At 39.3% G+C, this 21,407-nt stretch overlaps 1 protein-coding gene and 2 non-coding genes across 5 annotated transcripts; all 3 read left to right on the plus strand.

Moving 5' to 3' along the window:
• The first annotated feature begins 200 nt into the window (after positions 1 to 200).
• slc25a3 (solute carrier family 25 member 3) lies at positions 201 to 8,630 on the plus strand. 3 transcript variants are annotated; one of them, XM_023350176.1, is made up of 8 exons: positions 201 to 304; positions 722 to 878; positions 1,474 to 1,598; positions 5,260 to 5,439; positions 6,628 to 6,809; positions 7,250 to 7,422; positions 7,735 to 7,845; positions 8,192 to 8,630. In XM_023350176.1, the coding sequence occupies exons 2-8, from the start codon at positions 737 to 739 to the stop codon at positions 8,350 to 8,352; spliced, it is 1,074 nt and encodes a 357-aa protein (XP_023205944.1). In that variant the 5' UTR covers positions 201 to 304; positions 722 to 736; the 3' UTR covers positions 8,353 to 8,630. The 3 variants fall into 3 exon arrangements, with proteins under 3 accessions (XP_023205944.1, XP_023205943.1, XP_023205945.1); XM_023350175.1 differs by lacking the exon at positions 1,474 to 1,598 and adding an exon at positions 4,755 to 4,879; XM_023350177.1 differs by lacking the exon at positions 201 to 304 and adding an exon at positions 4,755 to 4,879 and having other exon boundaries at positions 788 to 878.
• LOC111611886 lies at positions 6,870 to 7,068 on the plus strand. Its single transcript, XR_002754290.1, has one exon. It is a non-coding gene; the product is annotated as a small nucleolar RNA SNORA53 (small nucleolar RNA).
• Positions 7,881 to 8,079, plus strand: LOC111611887. Its single transcript, XR_002754291.1, has one exon. It is a non-coding gene; the product is annotated as a small nucleolar RNA SNORA53 (small nucleolar RNA).
• Positions 8,631 to 21,407: the final 12,777 nt, after the last annotated feature.

Here is a 21,407-nt window from a genome sequence, read left to right on the forward strand (position 1 = left end):
TACCTGGATTATAAGAGACTAACTTTGCTGGGACATAAGCCAAAGTGCAAAGCCAATCCGTTTGAAAGTCATTCTGAGGTCGCCAGAAGAACCGCCCTAATTCTGTCAGCGCTGTTCTGTGATTTGTCCAAATATTATGAGGGACATATATGTACCGTTGTCCTACTGGACAAAGAAGAGAGCGATCACGCCCAGTGGGGGTTGATGACGTCATGAGAGGACAAATTGATTTACCGCGAGGTCATCAAGTCTCTCCGAGCAGCCGGCTGCGGAAAAGCGGAGGCGCCATCTTGAGACACTGAAAGTAAGTTTATTTACGTGTTATAAATCCTTTATATTAAATAGAACATCAGTACTTATTACGGGAAGAATAAAATCTGTGTTTGCTGCTTAGTGTATTCGAATTATGTGTGTGTATGTGTGAGAAGGTGGGAAGGTAAAAGGGGACTATAACCTTGGTCAGCCCCATTGAGTTAGCTTAGCGTATCCTTTAGCAGTGTTTCAGTCTTAGCCTGAATGAGGGAAGACAGGCCGGTATAAATTTGCAGACAAACCAACGTTATATCCATTTAAGACAACATCCAAGTACGTATACGCTGCGTTGTTAGGTCTGATGTACACTTCATGTCTCAATGACTTTGTATCCTTTGCTTTTGGTTGTCGGTGAAGGATTAGAATACTAGTTAGCATAAGCTAATGGTATGCATTTTGATCTCTGTAGCGTAGCTCCGCCACCATGTACCCGACTTCTCTGACGCAGCTGGCAAGAGCCAACCCGTTCAGCGCCCCTCTGTTCAGCCTCCAGAAAGTGGAAGAACCTCAACAGAGCCTCAATGGACAACGGCCTCGCAGACTGGCAGCAGCTGCAACAGCAGACGGTAAACCGGCTCGTCAGCAGCAGAGCTAACTGTAGCCACGCTAGCTATAGATTCTCCCTGACAAGACCTAGTTTACTATGTAGCCTAATAATGGTCTCTTTATTTATGGATTATCTAATGCCCAACTTCTGCTATACTATCCTTAAAATAATAAAATGTTTAATTGTTGGAGCAATTTGCTATCAGGCCTCTACTGTGGCCAGGCTGCATGCCGAGGACAACGAAGGACAAATGACTGTAGGGGCTGCAGATTACTCATAATTTACTGGACATGAGCTTTAAAACATTTTTGTGAAGAACTGGAATAGTAATTATTTATCTAGAATAGGACCTTTTAATTCATTTGACCTTTGGTGTGTTCAGCATAGTACAAACAGTTCTATAAATTGCGTCATAGGTTGTAATATTTTGGTGACAAGTTTTATTTCCTATCTTAAGTTTCAAGTACTGTAGCAGATGACGAGGGTAAATATACAGCATGTTGATTCTCATCAGTATGTCTAAAAACACTTAATCAGGTGTATTGAATTCTACTTTGTTTCCCCTTTCTGAGCAGAAGTGCTCCATTTGTAATACCTCACCTTTGTTTCTTCAGAGGGAGACAGTTGTGAGTTCGGCTCTCAGAAGTATTTTATCCTGTGTGGTTTTGGTGGGATTCTGAGCTGTGGCACCACACACACAGCTGTTGTTCCCCTCGACCTGGTCAAATGCAGAATGCAGGTCTGTTGCAGTGGCTTGATTTTTTTATTTTATTTTTTTATGTAACTTCATCCCTGCCAGTCCTCCTCCTTTCTGTTAATAAGCATCAATCTGCATGGTGGAGGTTGTTTTTGTTTTAATTCTGATCACATTTTGTTGACGTGACGATATCACTGCATGAGTCCATAAAAACCCGTGTTGCACTGCAGGGGTCAGCAGAGCTGACCCGTGTAGAAAGTGTGGGAATTTCAACAGTTTGCTACTGAAGTATGTTTTGAAAGTGGAGATAATTACACATGTAAGAAATAAAAACAAACCTTACAATGTTCACATGGATAGGTTGGTATGGGATGGCACACTGGATTTTCTTCTGGTAAAAAGAGAGGCCAGACTGAGACTTTTCACTGCATGTCATGCAGGTGTGTTTTTTTTCAGTGAACTACAATGTCATTTAATGCCTAAATTAAATTATTTAAACATATTCCCCACACTGATATATTTGCTTATGCTTTAGTAATTCTCACTTGATGTTGGAACTCCAAACTTTGTCTCTTTTGTTTTCTATGCTTGTTTATCCTTGTGGTGAGACGCTTGTGCCTTGTGAGATGCAGGGTGCATCAAAGACAGATCTCCAGTCCATCTCAGGCCAACACTGAGACACAGGACACACAATGATGCATGCACATGTTCATGCCCAAGCATGGAATTTAGAGAGAACTGCTTAAAATCGACGAGAGAAAGAATAAATGGGGAAACGTAATGCAAAAAGAGCCTAGATTGAGATTCAAAACAAAGACCTTCTTGCTGGAAAGTTTCCCACAGAAAACCTAAGTCTGGGGCAGAGCAGTCCACCAGCAGTATGCTGTGTTTTTGAGTTAAAAAAAATATTGACAGAAAATATGACCAGGTAATGGACCTTAAAAAACTCCGCCCACAAACGACCCACGTGACCGCAAGTCTCACAAACAAAGCCTTGCAGCGCGTTGTTTCTATGTAAGCATGACTCGATTAGTGCATCATTTCTACCAGATTTTCACAATATATCAGCTACTACAATGGACAGAGGAACTAACAAGTTCATGTCACCATCTGGGAGGAGGTTACTGGTTTCTCAGTCACAAGCTGGTTGCAAACCTGAGGCCAGCAGGTGTCAGTCAGTTATGATAGATCTGAAATTTGGTTTGATGACCGAAATATGAGAAGCTACAGACTGATAGGAGGAACCAAAGAGCTCTGTAAAGGTAAAGGCAAGTCTTCTGAAGTTGGGATATAATTAATTTAATTTCACATAATTACCGCGGTAGAAGCCATTTGTTTGTTAAAATTTTCTGAAATATATTTGTTCTATTTGATGTTTGTTGTGAATGACGTAAACTCACAAACGAACGAGGTAATTAGTCCAACGTTTAGAAACTACAGCGGCTGTAATGAGCCACAGCAAAGGGAAACAAAGGTAAAATAACCTGAACAGGTGATCAACTCAGAACCACTCCTACCTTTTTACTCTCTCTCTCTCTTTGCCACGGTAACAGTAAGATAAATCTCTTTATCTTACTGTCACACCTGTTACTGTGGCAACCAAGATGAGCAAAGATTACGTTAAAAACAAAACATTCCGTCCGTTACAATATCAAGTTTCCAGGCTTGATATTTATTTCTCGATTATTAATCAGCGCTTCCCTGAACACAGCGATGGTTGACTGACTAGCTGTACTTGGTGCTAACGTGGCTAACACCAGTAACAGTTTAGTCCAAAGCCTTTTCTGCTAAAATAAAATCTTTAGTGTATGTCAGATACAGACACATTGCATATTGATCTGTTTAGCTAATGTAAGACTGTGTAGCAGACAGGTTTCAAGGTGTAGAAGTTGTATCAGTTCTGCCATTATGCTGTACTTAACGGGAAGCGTGTGTTTGTGAGATGGCCACGCACGTGACCATGTAGAATGGGTATCAGCCAATGAAAAGCGGCCCCTGTGGTAAGGTCCATGTACCTGTTATTGGAAGAGTAAAGATTCATAGGGAACATAATTTGTGTTTGTGTTAAGTTTTCCTAAATCCTACTGTTTTTGGTGCTGCCAATTGCACTACTGTGATTTGCTGATAGGTGATTTATCCAGTGTTTGCAAGAAATTCTCTGGACATAAAAGACCTGTGACATTGACTGGTGTGGCTCTTTGGTCCGGTCCCAATACTTGAACTCCACGCTACACCCCTCTATGAAGTGTGGACTCACTCGACATGCACATAAGGGTTCAAGTGCGCAAGTTATAAGTGTACAAAAATTTGATAAGTGGGACAGTACACCCCTGTGTTGTAATTTTGACATCCAAAATGGTGGGACTGGTCACTGTTTAGGCATTTGTGCTGCTAAAAGGTACAACTACAGCAACAAAAATCTATTCCAAGCGTACAGTCTACGCATTTTTGCTTTCCAAAGTCATTGCTGGAGATATTTGACTGCTCAAATGTGTTTTATGACTTGTTAAATACAGAGCAAAATTTGATTTAATTGGACACATTGCTCTGCTTGTCTTCACCTTAATTTTCTAGTAAGAGGCTTTAATGTCTCATTCTGAATAGCTGGTCTTCTGGATAACCTTCCTGAGGTCTGAGTAGGCCAAATGAACAGAAATGCATTTGTAATTTTTATTACTGTGTGGAATTCATGTAAATGAATAACTGAACTAACAGTTTAGCTAATGTTCTAACTTGGTGATGCAGCTAAATCTACATAAAACATTTTAATGAAGCAGCAGTTTTTATTTCTGAGCGAACTAAAAACTGTACACATTGCTCTTTTGAAGGACCTGTTCCGTTTGTCTGGGAAGAAAACAACGGCTACATTTTAAGTTGGCAAACAAAGACTGAATCAATTTAAAGAACAATAATGTTGAATCTCCATGGTGGTTGATTCTGTAAAGTGATTTATGTTTTTTTTAAAACTTCTTTTGAGTGATCCTAATACACATTTGCATGTTGGTGGCAGAGTTTATGCTGGAAGAGTCCTAACACTGAGCTCATGCCATTGATGGAAGCAATGATTAGGAATGGTTTTCAGTTTCCCAGCTGCTGTGACTCTTCCATCATAACCCTGTATATTTTGTGATTATTTTTCCTGCATTGCATGTGACCTGGCATGCTGCATGTGTGTCGTGTCCCTCCCTTGTACCACAGAGGATGTCAGCTGCGAGTTTGGCTCCTCCAAGTACTATGCCCTGTGCGGCTTTGGTGGTATCCTGAGCTGCGGCATCACACACACCGCAGTGGTGCCCCTCGACCTTGTCAAGTGCCGTATGCAGGTGTGTATGGGAACAAAAGTTAACTATTGGGAAGTGAACGACTACCCCAAGTGTTCAGTAATGTAAGCATATTCTGCAAAACTTTGAGATGTAAGAGACCCCACTCACTTCGGAATGCAAGTCAGATTTATATAAAAGCTGACAGAACAATAATTTTAGGATTAAATTGCACTGGTTTTATCAATGTGTGACTATAATTGGCAGTTTTCATCCTTGACAAACAAATTTGTCTCAGTAAGACAAGGTGGGACAGCTCAAGGCATGTGGGATTTCACAGCAACACTTGCCTGTGACTGCAGGTTCCATTACTTCATAATTATTTTCCGAACGTTTTCTTCCTATTTTGCCTTGGTGATCGCTGTATATCTTCTTCTCCTTAGGTGAATCCAGATAAATACAAGGGCATCGGCAATGGTTTTGCAGTGACTATCAGGGAGGATGGTGTGAGAGGTCTAGCGAAGGGCTGGGCCCCTACTTTCATTGGCTACTCCATGCAGGGACTGTGCAAGTTTGGCTTCTATGAGGTCTTCAAGATTTTCTACAGCGACACGTTGGGGGAGGTGAGTTCAGCGCAGATGGGGGTTCACAGTTCTGACATCTGCTCCCTTCACACAACCTCTCACGTCCCATTCCCAGATACTAGGGCTGTGACGATTCATTGAACGATTCGAATACCTCCATTATTAAATCCTTGAGGCAAATGATCTGCCTCAAAGCTTCACTAGCTTGTTTTACTATTTAAAGCCATGTGATTTGGCCAGACAATTATTTTTTTTATAATAATAATTTTTTATATTTTATATAATAAGTTGTTGACGAATGCTAAGTGCTAATAGCATAACATATTGTGACCAAGTGTCATCTTTTCCCTGGACATGTCCGGGTTTTTGACGTTTTTCGGGGCATCCTGAAATGGACCCTGTCTACTGAACAGCTGGTTTGGAGAGAATGACGGGTGTATGAATACAGGTGGAGCGGAGGCACAGCCTGCTAAGGCACAAGCAGACAGACGGAACGCAGCGGGCTGCGCTCCAGCACCGTAGCTGGAGCTCAGCTTCAGTGTAGCTTTGCAGACGAACCAGAAAATAATTTTCCTACCATCCTGGTCATAATAACTGGGTGACGTTTCTGCGTATGTTGAAGCAAAGATCTCTTGTTCACATGGATACAAAAGCTATCCATGTGAACAAAACAAAGTGAGAGTCTATTAAATTGACTGAAGATGAACACAGAAACCAAAAACTGGAGTATTTATTTATTTATTTATTTTTTGTCAGCGTCTTTGTCAGCATGCGGTTTAATTATTTCCTAAGCTACAGTAAAGCAATTGTAAGGAATGCACAGATGAAAATTTGGGCCAGTATTAATACTTCTGCTATGGCCGTATTTACCAGTATTTTATTTTGTAAAGTTTTTTTTTTTAATTACTCTGTTAATCAGCAGAATAATTGATTACTCAATTACTAAAATAAGTAAGGTGGCCACTGTTAAGAAAGCAAGCTCAGCCAATCCCTTGTTGTTATATTTATCCAAACACCCTGCTTATAGTGCAGATACACACACCTTGATTTTATTTAATGTGAAAAAGGGTTGATAGTTAACTCTCTCCACAGGTTATCCCTGAGTCTGGGATAACCTCTCTAATCTTAATTATAGGGATCAACAAACCTTTTACTGGTCCTTGGCTTTAAACATGCAGCTGACGACTGAAGTTGATTATAGTGTCATGTTGTGGTCTCACCAACCAGGAAAATGCCTACCTGTGGAGGACATCACTGTACCTGGCTGCTTCAGCTAGCGCAGAGTTCTTTGCCGACATTGCTCTGGCTCCCATGGAGGCTGTGAAGGTTCGAATCCAGACTCAGCCCGGCTACGCCAACACCCTCAGACAGGGCGTCCCCAAGATGTTTGCAGAGGAAGGACTTTGGGCGTAAGTACACACCTTTTCTTTGGTGAGAACACTTCTTCTTCAGTTGGAATATGTGGTCACAGCACGCTCCTTAGATCCACCTCTGGAGGGCGCTGCTCTGTGAGCAGAGCTCCTCAGCAGCTTTCTGGCTGTACAGTTGGAGGTGCTTGAGTCATTGGCGTGTGAGAGCAGTCCACCTGTTCCCCAGCCCACCTGCTGCACTGGCAACCTGGTCATCAGACAGGAACTCCCAGTGCAGCTAGTCTGGGGGACGGATAGTTATCAGTCTATTTATAGACTTGCAGTTGAATAATAAAATTGTGATGAAACTAAATGTTCTCATACTTGTGTTTCAATTGGAGCTCGTACTAAAACAGACTTTAGGATTATGGAAAAGTTGGCTGTGATTTCATTGTTTTCTTAGTGCTCACCAGTAAACCTGATGCTTGATATCTGGCCAGGTTTTATAAGGGTGTGGTGCCCCTGTGGATGAGGCAGATCCCCTACACCATGATGAAGTTTGCCTGCTTCGAGCGTACTGTAGAGCTGCTTTACAAGTATGTTGTTCCTAAGCCCCGCAGTGAGTGCAGCAAACCTGAGCAACTCGTCGTCACCTTTGTGGCCGGCTACATTGGTGAGTGTCCCATCATCTCAAGCATGTGAATAAGTCAGTACTCTATAGCTCTCATAGTTTGATCATACTTTTTATAGCTAAAGCTTCTGTAAGAAGTGATTGGTCTGTGCTGCTTTCAGTTAACTGTAATCAGGGTACAAAACAACAGCAGCTGCATTGCTTGAAGCATTTGCTGTAGAGCTGCACATTGAAAGGATTTCTACAAACATTACAACATCTGTAGAGCACATTGTTTCTGAACAAGAGCTTCACAGTGATGTAGCTGTTGCTTAGCTGCCACTCATGCTCTTCTCACCTCTTTTCTTGTTGCAGCTGGTGTGTTTTGTGCCATTGTGTCACATCCTGCTGACTCTGTGGTGTCTGTGCTGAACAAGGAGAAAGGCAGCACAGCTGTTCAGGTCCTCAAGAGGCTGGGACCTAAAGGTTTGTATCAACATGAGTTGGCAGTCCAACCTTTCAGCACGCTCCTTAGATCCACCTCTGGAGGGCGCTGCTCTGTGAGCAGAGCTCCTCAGCAGCTTTCTGGCTGTACAGTTGGAGGTGCTTGAGTCATTGGCGTGTGAGAGCAGTCCACCTGTTCCCCAGCCCACCTGCTGCACTGGCAACCTGGTCATCAGACAGGAACTCCCAGTGCAGCTAGTCTGGGGGTCAGACAACCAGTTAGTTTAATGGGGTCTTACTGAATCCTTGGTGAATAAGCTGCCCTTAGAACAGTTTTGACCAGAATCTGTGATGTTCCAATCTCCTGATGTGTGTCTGTCTCTCTCAGGTGTATGGAAAGGTCTCGTTGCCCGTATCATCATGATTGGTACTCTGACAGCCCTGCAGTGGTTCATTTATGACTCTGTGAAGGTGTACTTCCGTCTGCCCCGCCCACCGCCTCCAGAGATGCCAGAGTCCCTGAAGAAGAAGCTTGGCCTCACAGAGTGACACTCTCCTCCTGTCTCCCTCCATCGTCCCCTCACAGCCCTGCAGTCTTCAACTGAAATTTCCACAACAGACTGCAGTTTGTCCTGTTCTTGGCTACACATTGAGCAGGGGGCCGCTCCTTCTCTCCCTGAGCAACCTGGAGAAGAAGTGAAGGCTGTTGCTTCTTGCTGAATGTTTTGACAGTAAATATTCCTCTATACAAACACCTATATGGTTTTATTGATCCCTGTCTTAGAATAAATATGTGGGAGTTCTAATAAAATTTCCCTGGAAAATGATTGCAATGTTCCTTGACTCCTTTTAGTAAAAGAAATGAAGGAGGATGCAATTTACCGTTAGTCATCCTGGCCAAATATTTTAAATTTAAAAACTAACTTATTTGCATCTCAATGTTTCTATGAAAAGATTCTGTGATATGTAAATGTGACAAATGCTAATTAAGCTGATATTCCACTTTGAAAAAGCAGCAAACATCCTGCTATAAATTGTAGCCTAAAAAATGTATCCAAAAATACTGCAATGTGTGACCAAATAAATTTGTAAATGCCACAGAGGCACTAATTGGACAGAGCACAAAACAGTTGGAGAACTTTGCTACTCCAGTGAAAAGCCAATTCTCTTTTGGAGGACCTGAAAGTACACCAGTCCAGTTTAGTGTCACTAAAAAGCATACTCCTCTGATCTCTTCCTTCTGCTTCCTGATGTTTTGAGTGGTGGCAAGAGAGTCTCAGTTCCCAGGGTTCTGATGGGGGTCAGAGTCCAGAGGAACGAATCGGTGAGAATTGAGAGTGATGTTGAAGGTTAATGAGACATGAGAGGGCAAAGTTATTTAGGCCTTTGTAGGTGATGAGTATTTTATATTGGGTGGTGATAAATGGCGAGCCAGTTAAAAACGGGTAATGTCCCTGGAGTGAGTGTGGATAAGTAGACGGGCAGCTGAGTATTGAATATAGTGTGATTTTTGCGGATGAGTGAAGGGAAGTCACTGAAGGAGCCATTTTCTTCAGCTTATCTGGGAAAGATTGGGGGGCAGCAACCTGTCTAGGTAGCAAGACCCAGACTTCCCTCTCTCCAGCCACTTGTTCCAGTTCCTCTGGGGAAATCCCAATTCCTTCCCAGGCCAGCCAACAAACATAGTCTGTCCAGCTTGTCCTGGGTCTTCCTCTGGACCTTGTCCCAGTGGGATAGCCTGGAACACTGCATTCAGCAGGCATCTTTTTAAAAAAAAAAAACTTTTTATTCAGATTTTCCAGTGCAGGTCACATCACATACATATAATATATTTTACAAACTGCATGTACAACCTCACATATTGTGCTCCAGAAGAGGCTTTGTCCATAGTCCTAAAAAAAGAAGGAAAGAAAAACACAAGGGAGAATCTCCTATTTATTTCCCCTGCTACGCTTATGTTCAGTTTTTAGTTGTTTTATTTTACATTCAAGTCTTGTTTTTCCTTGCGCTGTTTCTTAAGTCTAGAAGATATCTGTATCATTTTTCCTCGTTATACTGCTTTGGCTCCACTCCACATCATAGGTGGAGTTACAGTTCCATTATCACGTATCTCCAAATATTCAAGCAGATGTCTCAGTTCCTGAATCACTGATGTGTTGGTGAGTAGTGATAAGTCTCCAGTATCTAAAGGGGGTGTCCTAACCTAAGTTTAGCTGTAGGATAACTGGGACATGGTCACTCAATGTAATTGATTCAATACTACAGTCAATTACTTTATAAAAGTATTTTTGAGGTATGCAGAAGAAGTCTATTCTTGAATAACTATTATGAACTTTTGAAAAGAAAGTAAAGTCCTTTTTGCTCAGGTTTTTAAATCTCCATGGATCCCCCAGACCCAGTTCGGTTATCATATTACTGAGTATTTTTGTTTTCCTGCTTTGTCCCCCCCATTTCTGCTGGTGTCCTATCTATTTTGCCATAATATACTGCATTAATATCTCCTCCAACTATTACTATGCCTTTAGCATTCTCTGCAATTATATTAGCTATTTCTTTAAAAAAATAATCATCGCATTCTTAAGATGCATAAAGATTCATGATAGACATCTCCCCCTCCTACATCCGACCCAGCACCAAGACATATCTCCCCATTTTATCCCGAATGACTTTTTCTGTGGAAAATGCCAATGATTTGTTAAATAAAATAGTGACTCCTCTCTTATTTCCATATGATGCACTATATGTTTGACTTACCCAGTCCCGTCTTAATTTTTTATGTTCTAACTCATTTAAATGGGTCTCCTGTAATAAGGCAATGGAACATTGCATCTGTTTTAGTTGACAAAATTTTTTTTTCCTCTTTATTGGGTGATTTAAACCATGGACATTATATGTTACAATTGTTAGTTTTTCCATATGTACCTTTTAATTATGATTACCTGATAGGTCTATTTTAGGTCCTAACCTGCAAAGAATCAACCAGAGACACAAATTACTTTTCTGCAGAAGAGGGGAGCAGAAACCAGACGCGGAGAACCGCCGTCAAACACCGTCTGTGATCAACTCTGTCGGCTCTTTTGTCCCCACTGCTCTTTTATTATGTTTACAAGGAAGGAGGTTGGGCTTTTTCACATAGTCACACAAAGAATTGACCAATGACCTTTACTACAGGATGTTCTGGCCCTTACAAGGGCACGAGGCTGACCACAACCAATCAGTTTCACAGAAAGCTGTTAACACAGGAATGTGTTAACGTTTTTAGCCTCCAGGCAAACATCCTAAAATAGTTAATAGTATACTACAAAAGAGAGAAGTCAAGTAAACATCAAACAGAATAATAATATGAAAACATAACCTTTCAAATAAACTCACAAGTAAATGAACTTAGATAATTTTTCTAACATTACCTTTTTCATATGACTATTTCTGTAGGTATCAATGCTATTATGAAATATGTATTTTACACAATGTGGTTGCACATTTGTTAATTACTCAAGGTAATGTTTACAAGCATTGGAACATACTTGACCTGAACAGACAATGAACTAAGCACCAATACGACCATAAAACCGGTCTCCATGGAGACGAAGGGCGTGTGACAAGAAGCCCTTCGCCTGGCCGCTTTTCATTGGCTGATGCCAATTCTACGTAGTAGCGCGGCTACAATGTGCGTGACCGTCTCAGACACACGCATAACGGCAGAACTGATACAACTTCTACACCTTGAAACCTGTCTGCTACACAGTCTTACATTAGCTAAACAGATCAATATGCAATGTGTCTGTATCTGACATACACTAAAGATTTTATTTTAGCAGAAAAGGCTTTGGACTAAACTGTTACTGGTGTTAGCCACGTTAGCACCAAGTACAGCTAGTCAGTCAACCATCGCTGTGTTCAGGGAAGCGCTGATTAATAATCGAGAAATAAATATCAAGCCTGGAAACTTGATATTGTAACGGACGGAATGTTTTGTTTTTAACGTAATCTTTGCTCATCTTGGTTGCCACGGTAACAGGTGTGCTTAAACTACAAAGAGAGAGAGAGAGTAAAAAGGTAGGAGTGGTTTTGAGTTGATCACCTGTTCAGGTTATTTTACCTTTGTTTCCCTTTGCTGTGGCTCATTACAGCCGCTGTAGTTTCTAAACGTTGGACTAATTACCTCGTTCGTTTGTGAGTTTACGTCATTCACAACAAACATCAAATAGAACAAATATATTTCAGAAAATTTTAACAAACAAATGGCTTCTACCGCGGTAATTATGTGAAATTAAATTAATTATATCCCAACTTCAGAAGATTTGCCTTTACCTTTACAGAGCTCTTTGGTTCCTCCTATCAGTCTGTAGCTTCTCATATTTCGGTCATCAAACCAAATTTCAGATCTATCATAACTGACTGACACCTGCTGGCCTCAGGTTTGCAACCAGCTTGTGACTGAGAAACCAGTAACCTCCTCCCAGTGACAGAGTCTCACTGAGGAAGAAACTGCATTAGGTTTTCTATCACTTTAATATTTCTGCTATAACTGATGTATATTCGCATATAAAATAAGTCAATAGAGTTTAATTTACAATTTTTATGTCTTCGTGTCATGAGGTAGATCTCAGCCGGCTGGTGAGAGAAAAAGTAGATCTTGGTCCCAAATAGTTTGGGCTCCCCTGATGTAGAAGGTGTGTAGATCTGCCGTTTTCCTCATGGAGCAAAAGCATTTTGCTGTGACGTGCACAATGAAGTTGTTGAAGTCCAATAACAGAACATCATTCAGCATCAGATCAGTGGGGCCATTCTTCCCAACCACACACCTCCAGGTCTCACTCTCATAGTTCACATGAGCGTTGAAGTTCCCTAGCAGAACAAGGAAGTTCACAGGAGGGGCACTCTTTAGCACCCCCTGCAAGACTCCAATAGGTATAGGTAGTCTGAACTGCTGTTTTGCAAATAAGCACAAACAACAGTGAGAATCCATCCCCCCACATGTAGGGAGAAGGATGCTACCCTCTAATTCACTGGGGTGAACGCAAGATTCATGCAGCAAGATGGGGGCAGAAGATATCCCCCAGTCTGCGTCTCTCACCAGAGACAACTCCAGAGTCCCTGGTGAGAGACACAGAGTCCAGAAGGAAAGTGTCCAACCCCTTTCAAGGAGACTTGTTCCAGTACCAGAGGTGTGCATCGAGGTGAGTCTGACTATTTCTAGCCTGATCCTCACACACCAACTCAAGCTCTTTCCCCATCAGAGAGGTGACATTCCATGACCCAAGAGACAGCTTCTATGGCCAAGTATCAGAACACCAAGGTTCTAGCCATCGGCCACCACCCATCCCACATTTCACTTGTACCCTTTAGCTGGGAACTTGAGTGCAGTTTTTTGATGAGTATCTGTTAAAAAAGACTTTAAATTAAAAATAGTAAATTGTGTAGTTATTTAAAGAAAAAAATACAAATCTTTTATTTGTGCATCCATTGGTTATTTTCCATGGATGCACAAAGATAACATTTTCAGACACTTTAATTTGCAAAGTTAGAATTCAACACAATGATGCAGTCTCATTTACAAATACAGAATATTTATGAATGGAGCTTGTACTCATATTACATCAGATTTACATACTTTCAGAAATTATGTGAGAAGTGTTGATGATCGGCATGTTTCTAAACCTGCCAACCAAATGAAACTTTGGTTACATTTAGATTCTTTGGAGTGAAAGCTAAGTAATTCAGAACTGGCATCATGTTTCAGACTGAGCTTTAGTTAGCTTATTTCTGTTTCATGCATAATGTAGCAGAGTATGATGCAGATGTTACAGCTCCAGTATCCTCCAGTGAACACATTCAGCAGATGGCCATTTGCTGGCCATTTGAGTCCATTTGTTCTAATAAAGCATGGAGTTTGATCATCATCAGCCATTCAATGTCATATTCTTTTTTCCAGAAGGCTTCTGCTTGGTGTGTGCCAATTGGTCTGTTGATGGGATGGGAGTGAAGGGTCATGGGAAATGGAGTCCATTTCCATGTTCCACTGTTTGGGAGATCACAGTGTCATCGCTGGCTGATTGAATAAAACATCAGCAATGAGAGATATAAAATGGTTTCCAGGAGCTACTATCTGCACATGCTGTCATTTATAGCTCTGTTCTCTGTTATTTTGCCATTTTGTGTGATAGTGTGTGGAGCTAAGGTTTCATCGCAGGTCTGACGATCCTTTGGGTGAACTTGTTAGGACCGAGCTTCCTTTTGATTACTAACCAGTTGTTTCTTTTCATTTTGGGAACGTCTGTCTGTTGTTGGACACAGATGGAGGTTAGGTTTCATATCTGCTGGGACATATTCAGAGTTTTCTGCTTCAGTGGCTCAATCATCTGTGTTTCTGGATGTTTATTTGTGAACATTGATTATCATTCAATTTAAATCTCTCCTTATGTTCAACCATAAAACATTTTTTTAGATTCAGTCTTTTTCTTCCCATTAAGTGAAATAAGTCTAGTGATTTGAGGGAGCTAGCAACCCCTGATTCCAAACACACCAACTAGAAGGTCAACTAGTTCCTTAACTCGGGTAGGACAGGAGAGGTTCGCAAGTTGTTCGCTCAGGGTGCCAAACAGACGAGGACCGCCTCTGTGGTCAAATAATAGTTCAGGATGTCTCAGTCGCTTAGCTTTAACATCCCATCCAAGAGGGAGAGGGGTGAATAGAACAACTTCTTCCCTTCCTTAAACTTTATTCAACCAGGATAAAATTGACACAGGCCCATAATCTTTTGGCAATTTTGAGACAACAGAACAAGCTAAATTGGAAGGTATGCGTGTGTAAAGTTTTGTGCATAAAAAAACCCCTAATGAAATACTATCAAAGGTTGATTGTAGAACTGAAGAAGCAGGAGGGTTGTTGATGATGAAATGAAATAAACTGCTCTGATCAATGCTGAAGAAGTGGAAAAATAATAAGGAAGGAAATAGTGTTGTAAAACTTGAAAGCTATTATTTACAATAATAAAGCTACAGCAGAGTTCTTTCATAGAGGTTGTCCTCTATAACCTATGCTAAATGACACCAGACTCAGGAAATGTGCAACAGTGACAGATTTTTTCCCAAAAATTAATGACACAGATTTCAACATGCAATTGCCTCATACACACTTGTTGTATGACAGTCTCATGAAGAGGACGCTCAGGTTTGTCTTTATTTTATGTAAAATCTTTCTTTGCACCACCATCCCCAGTGAAATATTCAAAATAGAAAACACTTTGTACTGCGATGGACTGGCGACTTGTCCAGGGTGACCCTGCCTCTCACCTGTTCACCATTGGCACCAGGACCCCTGGCGACCTAAGGGATGAGCGTGTAGGATAATGGATGGATAGATACTATATTTGAAATTGCACACAGGAGTACCCAGAACATAACCAGCCTTGTTTATCATTGATTTGTTGGCTCTGATGCTGCAGCCCCAACAAATGACGGCAGAAAAGATGATGCTCTCAGCAAGACTTATAGACGATATGCAGCATCTTACTGCAAACCTTGAAGAATCCAGCTTTGCTTTGTCTATTCTTGTAGATGCTTCTGTGACTGCCTTTCCATTAACTATGAAATTGCACAAATTGAAATTAGAAAATAAATCAGCTTAATGGAAACACAATAATTTAGAAAAAAACTTTTGATAAAAAAGTTACATCAGCCATATTGAAATAGATGTGCAGAACTGTAATGGAAGCACTTCTTTTTGCATTACAAGTCACGTGGCTGCCATCAACGGCAGTTATGTAGTCTAAATTAATTTCATATTTTAAGATTAAATAAATAAGTTAAAGTTAAAATAATTTATGTTTATTAAAAATCTGACTGTTATATAAATATTGTTGTTTTCACATTGATGCAGAGGTTATTGTCTTTATACCACTGAAACAGGTGTTACACCTCCTGTCTGTATTTGGACTCATCATTGTTTGTGATGCATGGGTCAGGGCTGTGTGGACCACCGATGAGATGACATCAGAGGTAGAGCAGTTCCTCCTGTAGGTGTCCCTACCATTAAGCAGAGCTCTCACCTCAGCATTTTTCTGGTTTTTGTAACAGGATACTGTCCTGGTAGTCATCTGCACAGTTAAAGATGAAACCCAGAACAGAGGATGTGTATTCCTTCAGGTCCATCTCTCCCCTCATATATAGTCACCTCTCTGAAGACCTGCCAATCTGTGCACAGATTGCCAGTCCATTGTCCTCAGACAGAAACTGCTGTGTCTACTAAGTGCACATTTCAGCTTTGGTGATATAATAATAACCAAACTGATGGCCATCAGTTCAGTTGAGCTGTGCATTAGCTGTGAATTTAGCACTGAACTAGTGCCTACATCAGCCTCATAGGTTTTACAATAAGGCTTAATTGAGGGAGCTCGGGAAGCCACTGCAGCTCTGTGTACCGCCATACCATGGTTGCTACAAGCAACCATAGCAACCATAACCATCCAAGTACCCCTCTCCAAGTAAGAGGAGCCATATTGTGATGATATCCTGAAGGTGGAGTTTCAGAAAGAGCAGGAGACAGAAGCCCAATGTCAAGGCGTTAAATTATGAAGTGAAATAGTTTTGGTTTTATTTCATATATAGAACATTTTTATAACAACTGAAGGTAACATAGTTACCTGATTGTCTTGTACTATGTGCCTGGAAAATGCATAATACATACCCTTTAAATAAATACCATACACTGGTTATCTGTTCATCTATACATTTTTTTTGAAGTGATTCCATGTTTTTTAAAAATTGAAACTAAATTTCTTCTTTTGCTGTTTTTTTTTTTTGAATACATTTTCTTAATTGTATTCCGTCTTACTAGTGATGGACCTGAAGGTCAGGCCCGTGCAGAGACCACTGAAAGGGCAGGTGCTCAAAAAAAAAAAGGGCACATCTAACCGCATTCTAGGAAAGACTATTAACAAAACCACACAGCTTTCAGAGCTTAATAAAAATGATAAATTACAAAATTGTGAGACATACAATGTCTCACAATTTTGTGTCTTCCTGTGTTGACTGCATTTCTGTGTCTTTGATTTCTGACTGTTGTCCCTCTCCTTGCCTGTCTTCCTGTGTTGTTGACTGCATTTTTGTCTCCTCCTCTGATCTATCACTTTCCTTCTGTCCATCTGGGAGCAAGAAACAAACTAATCATTATTCTACACCTAAATTTAGTACATCTTAGCATAAGAAAAACACAACAGATGCCCTGTAATATTAAATATATTGTTCACTACCAAAAGTTACATGTTGATAATGTTAAGAACATTTTTTTTTTTTTGTTCGTACCTGCAGTACTCGTTCTGACCCAGTCGGTCAACAATCCACTACCTTTTGCTGCATCTATCAATTCTTTTCTTTTTTGTTTCTGCCGTCTTTCTTTACGTGGCATCTTTGAACTGAAAAAAGCAAAACATAATGAATTATGATAAGAACACTGTATTAACCACACTACCAATTATTTACCTTTGTGTTTAAACCAATATGTTTTTCAGTCCTTAGCACAACATAATATTAATTTCAGAGAAAAGGAGGCCTCTGCTGTGGAGCTCAATATGTTTCACAATTATTCTATTAAAAATATAATAATAACCTCAATTAAATAAAATACAATTGTGATCAATACATTTTGAATTGAAACAATTTTTAAACAAAAGTTTTGCTTAAAATTTTTTTTTTTAAATTAAAATCAGAGATTTATGTCTCAAAGTGAGAAAAACTATTTGTGAACAAACTTATTTGCTCATGTCATAAATCTTTTCTTGCTATTGTAAGTTTTTGTTTGTGATTCAAAGTTTTGCTTGCTTCTCACATGACGTCGTGGGCAGGGCCGAAAATTGCAACAAAAGAATTCTGATGTGTGCAAATAAAAGTTTGTTTTGCAAAGAACTTTTTAAGTTAACAAGACAAAATTTAGTTATTTAATTTAAAAAATTAAAATAAAACTTTTTGTTTAAAAAAAATAAATCATTATAATTCAAGCAGTTTTGTAAATTCTATTCCCCTTCAAGATACATTAACCTAATGCCAGAATAAATGCAATTAATATACATTATGCAGCAAAGGAAATTAGATAATCGGACATATATTCATTATAGAGAGATGATCGGTTTTGGATCGTTGATGTGGCCCCATCAGCAATAATGAAGAATGACCGCTATCATTAGCGATACAGGGAAGAAGCTTTTTAGTTATCTTGCTTTGCTACCAAACTCGTTAGCTAACAGCTAGCTAATAGGACAACAACAACAGCCTAATGTCTGTATGATAAAATACTGAATCGATAGATAAGAACAGTTTTTCCTTACTTTTCCTTCCTTCCTCCTCCACGTTGAGCTCCGCAGAAAGCTACTGCGCAGTCTCACTGACTGAGCGGGAGGCAGCTGCGTCATGCGTCACGGACAAAAGGTCAAAGGTAACAAGGTGACCCGAAGGGCTTATTATGTTGTTTTTCTTTAAATAAAAACAACAACAACAAAAAATAATAATTTTAGTACATATCAGAGGAGGGCTTGGGAAATTAACTTTAAAAAAAAATAAAAAATTGGACCAAAAGGGCACTTTAGGGCAAGGAGCAAAAAGGGCAGGTGCTCAAGCACCCCCAGACCCCCCCTCTGCACGTGCCTGCTGAAGGTGACATATTGTTGCTGTGACAGAACAATTAATGACAGTGTAAACATAGAACTTGTTTAACCAGAATAGAACTCTCTGATAGCTGCAGTCAAAGACAGATGCATTTGCTCCTTTTCCTGTGTCAGCTTCACAGTCACTGATGAGCCAGACTTTATGCAGTAACTTCCAGTCATATTATAAATTTGTTCTGTGATCCATTTTCCTCTTTACACAATCAGGTTATGTTGTATTTATTGAACTTTTATTTAACCAGGTGAGTCATAAAGAACAAATTCTTATTTACAATAATGAGCAGCTGAGGAGGGAAGAAAACATAAAAAGATCAAGCAACACACTTTTACACTAAACAACAAACCTTAACAATACTGTTAAATATTGCTAAGGCTTAACATGCTTAACATGCTGCTGTACAAATCAAGGCAGCTTCTTGTGACCTGTTTAGACTGAGCAAAGATCACTAGACTTACCTTGTACTGTGTGAAGAGTAATATTCCCATATACAATTGTATTACTGTTTACAATACAAGCACACGATCATGCTTCTGATATTATTTCTTCTGAAACATGTGCTCTGAAGCCACACAACATCTGTGTTGACAAAATGTAAAATAGGCGGTCTGTGATCTGAGAAATGAGGAGAACAGAAAGGAACCGGAGAGACAAGATAATTATTGCACGACTAAGAATTGGACACAGTGTACTTAGTAGAAGTTTATTTATTAAGTTTATTGGACAGGGACAGACACATGTTAAAGTAGAGAAACTGAATGAAGCAGCAATCCCATGCTTGTGGTGCTTGTAACATAAGCTGATTTGCGGCACGTGTCCCCAGATGGGCTTTTCTGAACAGCATAGAGCAATGTAGAACATTATTCTTAGTACAGAAATATCAGACAGGAAAATATGATTGTGGAGAAGATGAGAGATTTGCATAGCAGGAATTACCAGATGGAGAGAAATGACTTAATACAAAATCTTAGCAATATGAAAATAAAACTAGAGATTGTTCAGTTGTTGTAGAAAGACTCAGGAAGCAAAAGCTATAACAGTAAATTTTATTTCTTAAGATAGTGTATATTATAGAGTAGGATCTTGTTTTTTCTTTTTGTCGTTTCGTGGTCAACACTCCGTACCCGTTGGTGGCTTTAATTCTTCTTACAGCTGTTTGCCAACCGCCATTAAAACAAAGAAGATGAAGAAGAAGGTTGAGTAAAACCTGCTTTGTCTACAGGTGAAAGTCCAAACCCAGTTCTGTCAAGTCAAGACTCTAACACATTAGATATCTACTGTACTACTGGACTATTGCAATATTTGACCTGAAACACCACCTGAAATGTGACAAGTGTCATTTACAGCCCATTTATTTTAGCTTTTGACAACTCACTAATTTTTTAGCACTGCTTTTTCTAGTTCAGGATCGGATTGTACAATTTCAAATAATCACTAAGACACGTATTCACCATACATTCAATTCAATGCAGTTTATTTATATAGTGCCAATTCACAACAAAAAACATTTGTCTCATAATTTTGCAGGTCAAATGATTCCTTTAGCAACTTTGAGTAGTTGTGTTTCTGTCTCTCATGTCGTGAAACAATCTTTACAAGCCAGACTTTTGTGATCTCCACTAACTTGATTCTGTTTTTCTTTCTGACTGTCCCACCTCAGCACAAACCAGGTCAAAGTCTGGACTTTACCCAGATCATTGCAACATTTTGATTCCTTTCTTTTTCAGCCATTCTGATAAACGCTACCTGTCCAAAAAAGAAATTTTCCACCAGAGAAAAGGTTACAGGCTAATATTGTTTTGGAATGTCTTTAGCTTTGATTACAACATTCATTCACTCTGGTATTGTTTCCATAAGCTTCTGCAATCATCAGTCACGATCATTCAGGAACTTTTTCTAAACACATTTCTGCCTCAAAGAAGATTATTTTCTTACACTTTTTAATAATGAGTTGGACAGTTCTCAACACTTTGTTAGTAGTTTCTTTAATCCCTTTACATGCTTCCTCTGCTTGATAAATCCCAATAATTTGACCCTTTTTAAAGAGATTACAATATTTTCCATGACCACAAAACGTGTCTTTAGACATAGTTGTTTGAGAAATGATACTTGTTGCATCAGTTGGGGTTAAATAGCATGTTATTATTATTATTATTATTATTATTATTATTATTATTATTATTATTATTATTATTATTATTATTATTATTATTATTATTATTATTAATACAGAATTAATAATAATAATAATAATAATAATAAATAATAATAATAATAATAATCCATGAAGTAGTTATAATAGTAGTTATAATAATATTATAATAATATACAATAAATCACATGTCCTCTTCAGGTCCCTGCATGTGAGCTCTATAAAGCTGTGCAATAATCATGCAAAAGAAAATAATCTGCATTTATTTATTCTGTATTTAAAAATCTGACAGATTTTTAGGTTTCTGTTTTATTTTAATTTTATTTTATATGTAGATACTTTATTAATATACAGTTTATATTGTTTTGAGATATTTTCATATCTAAAGTAGGGTATATCTTGGCACTGTGATGCATGTAATAAGTGAATTTCCCCTGTGTGGTATTAACAAAGGATTGGTCTCTTCTCTTCTCTTCTCTTCTCTTCTCTTCTCTTCTCTTCTCTTCTCTTCTCTTCTCTTCTCTTCTCTTCTCTTCTCTTCTCTTCTCTTCTCTTCTCTTCTCTTCTCTTCTCTTCTCTTCTCTTCTCTTCTCTTCTCTTCTCTTCTCTTCTCTTCTCTTCTCTTCTCTTCTCTTCTCTTCTCTCTTGTACTCTATTCTATTCTATTCTATTCTATTCTATTCTATTCTATTCTATTCTATTCTATTCTATTCTATTCTATTCTATTCTATTCTATTCTATTCTATGTGTAGTGAATATCTGATTAGTTCATCCATCCATTATCTTACACGCTC

Source organism: Xiphophorus maculatus, chromosome 17, assembly GCF_002775205.1.
Source record: "Xiphophorus maculatus strain JP 163 A chromosome 17, X_maculatus-5.0-male, whole genome shotgun sequence".
NCBI classification, from domain to species: Eukaryota; Metazoa; Chordata; class Actinopteri; order Cyprinodontiformes; family Poeciliidae; genus Xiphophorus; species Xiphophorus maculatus.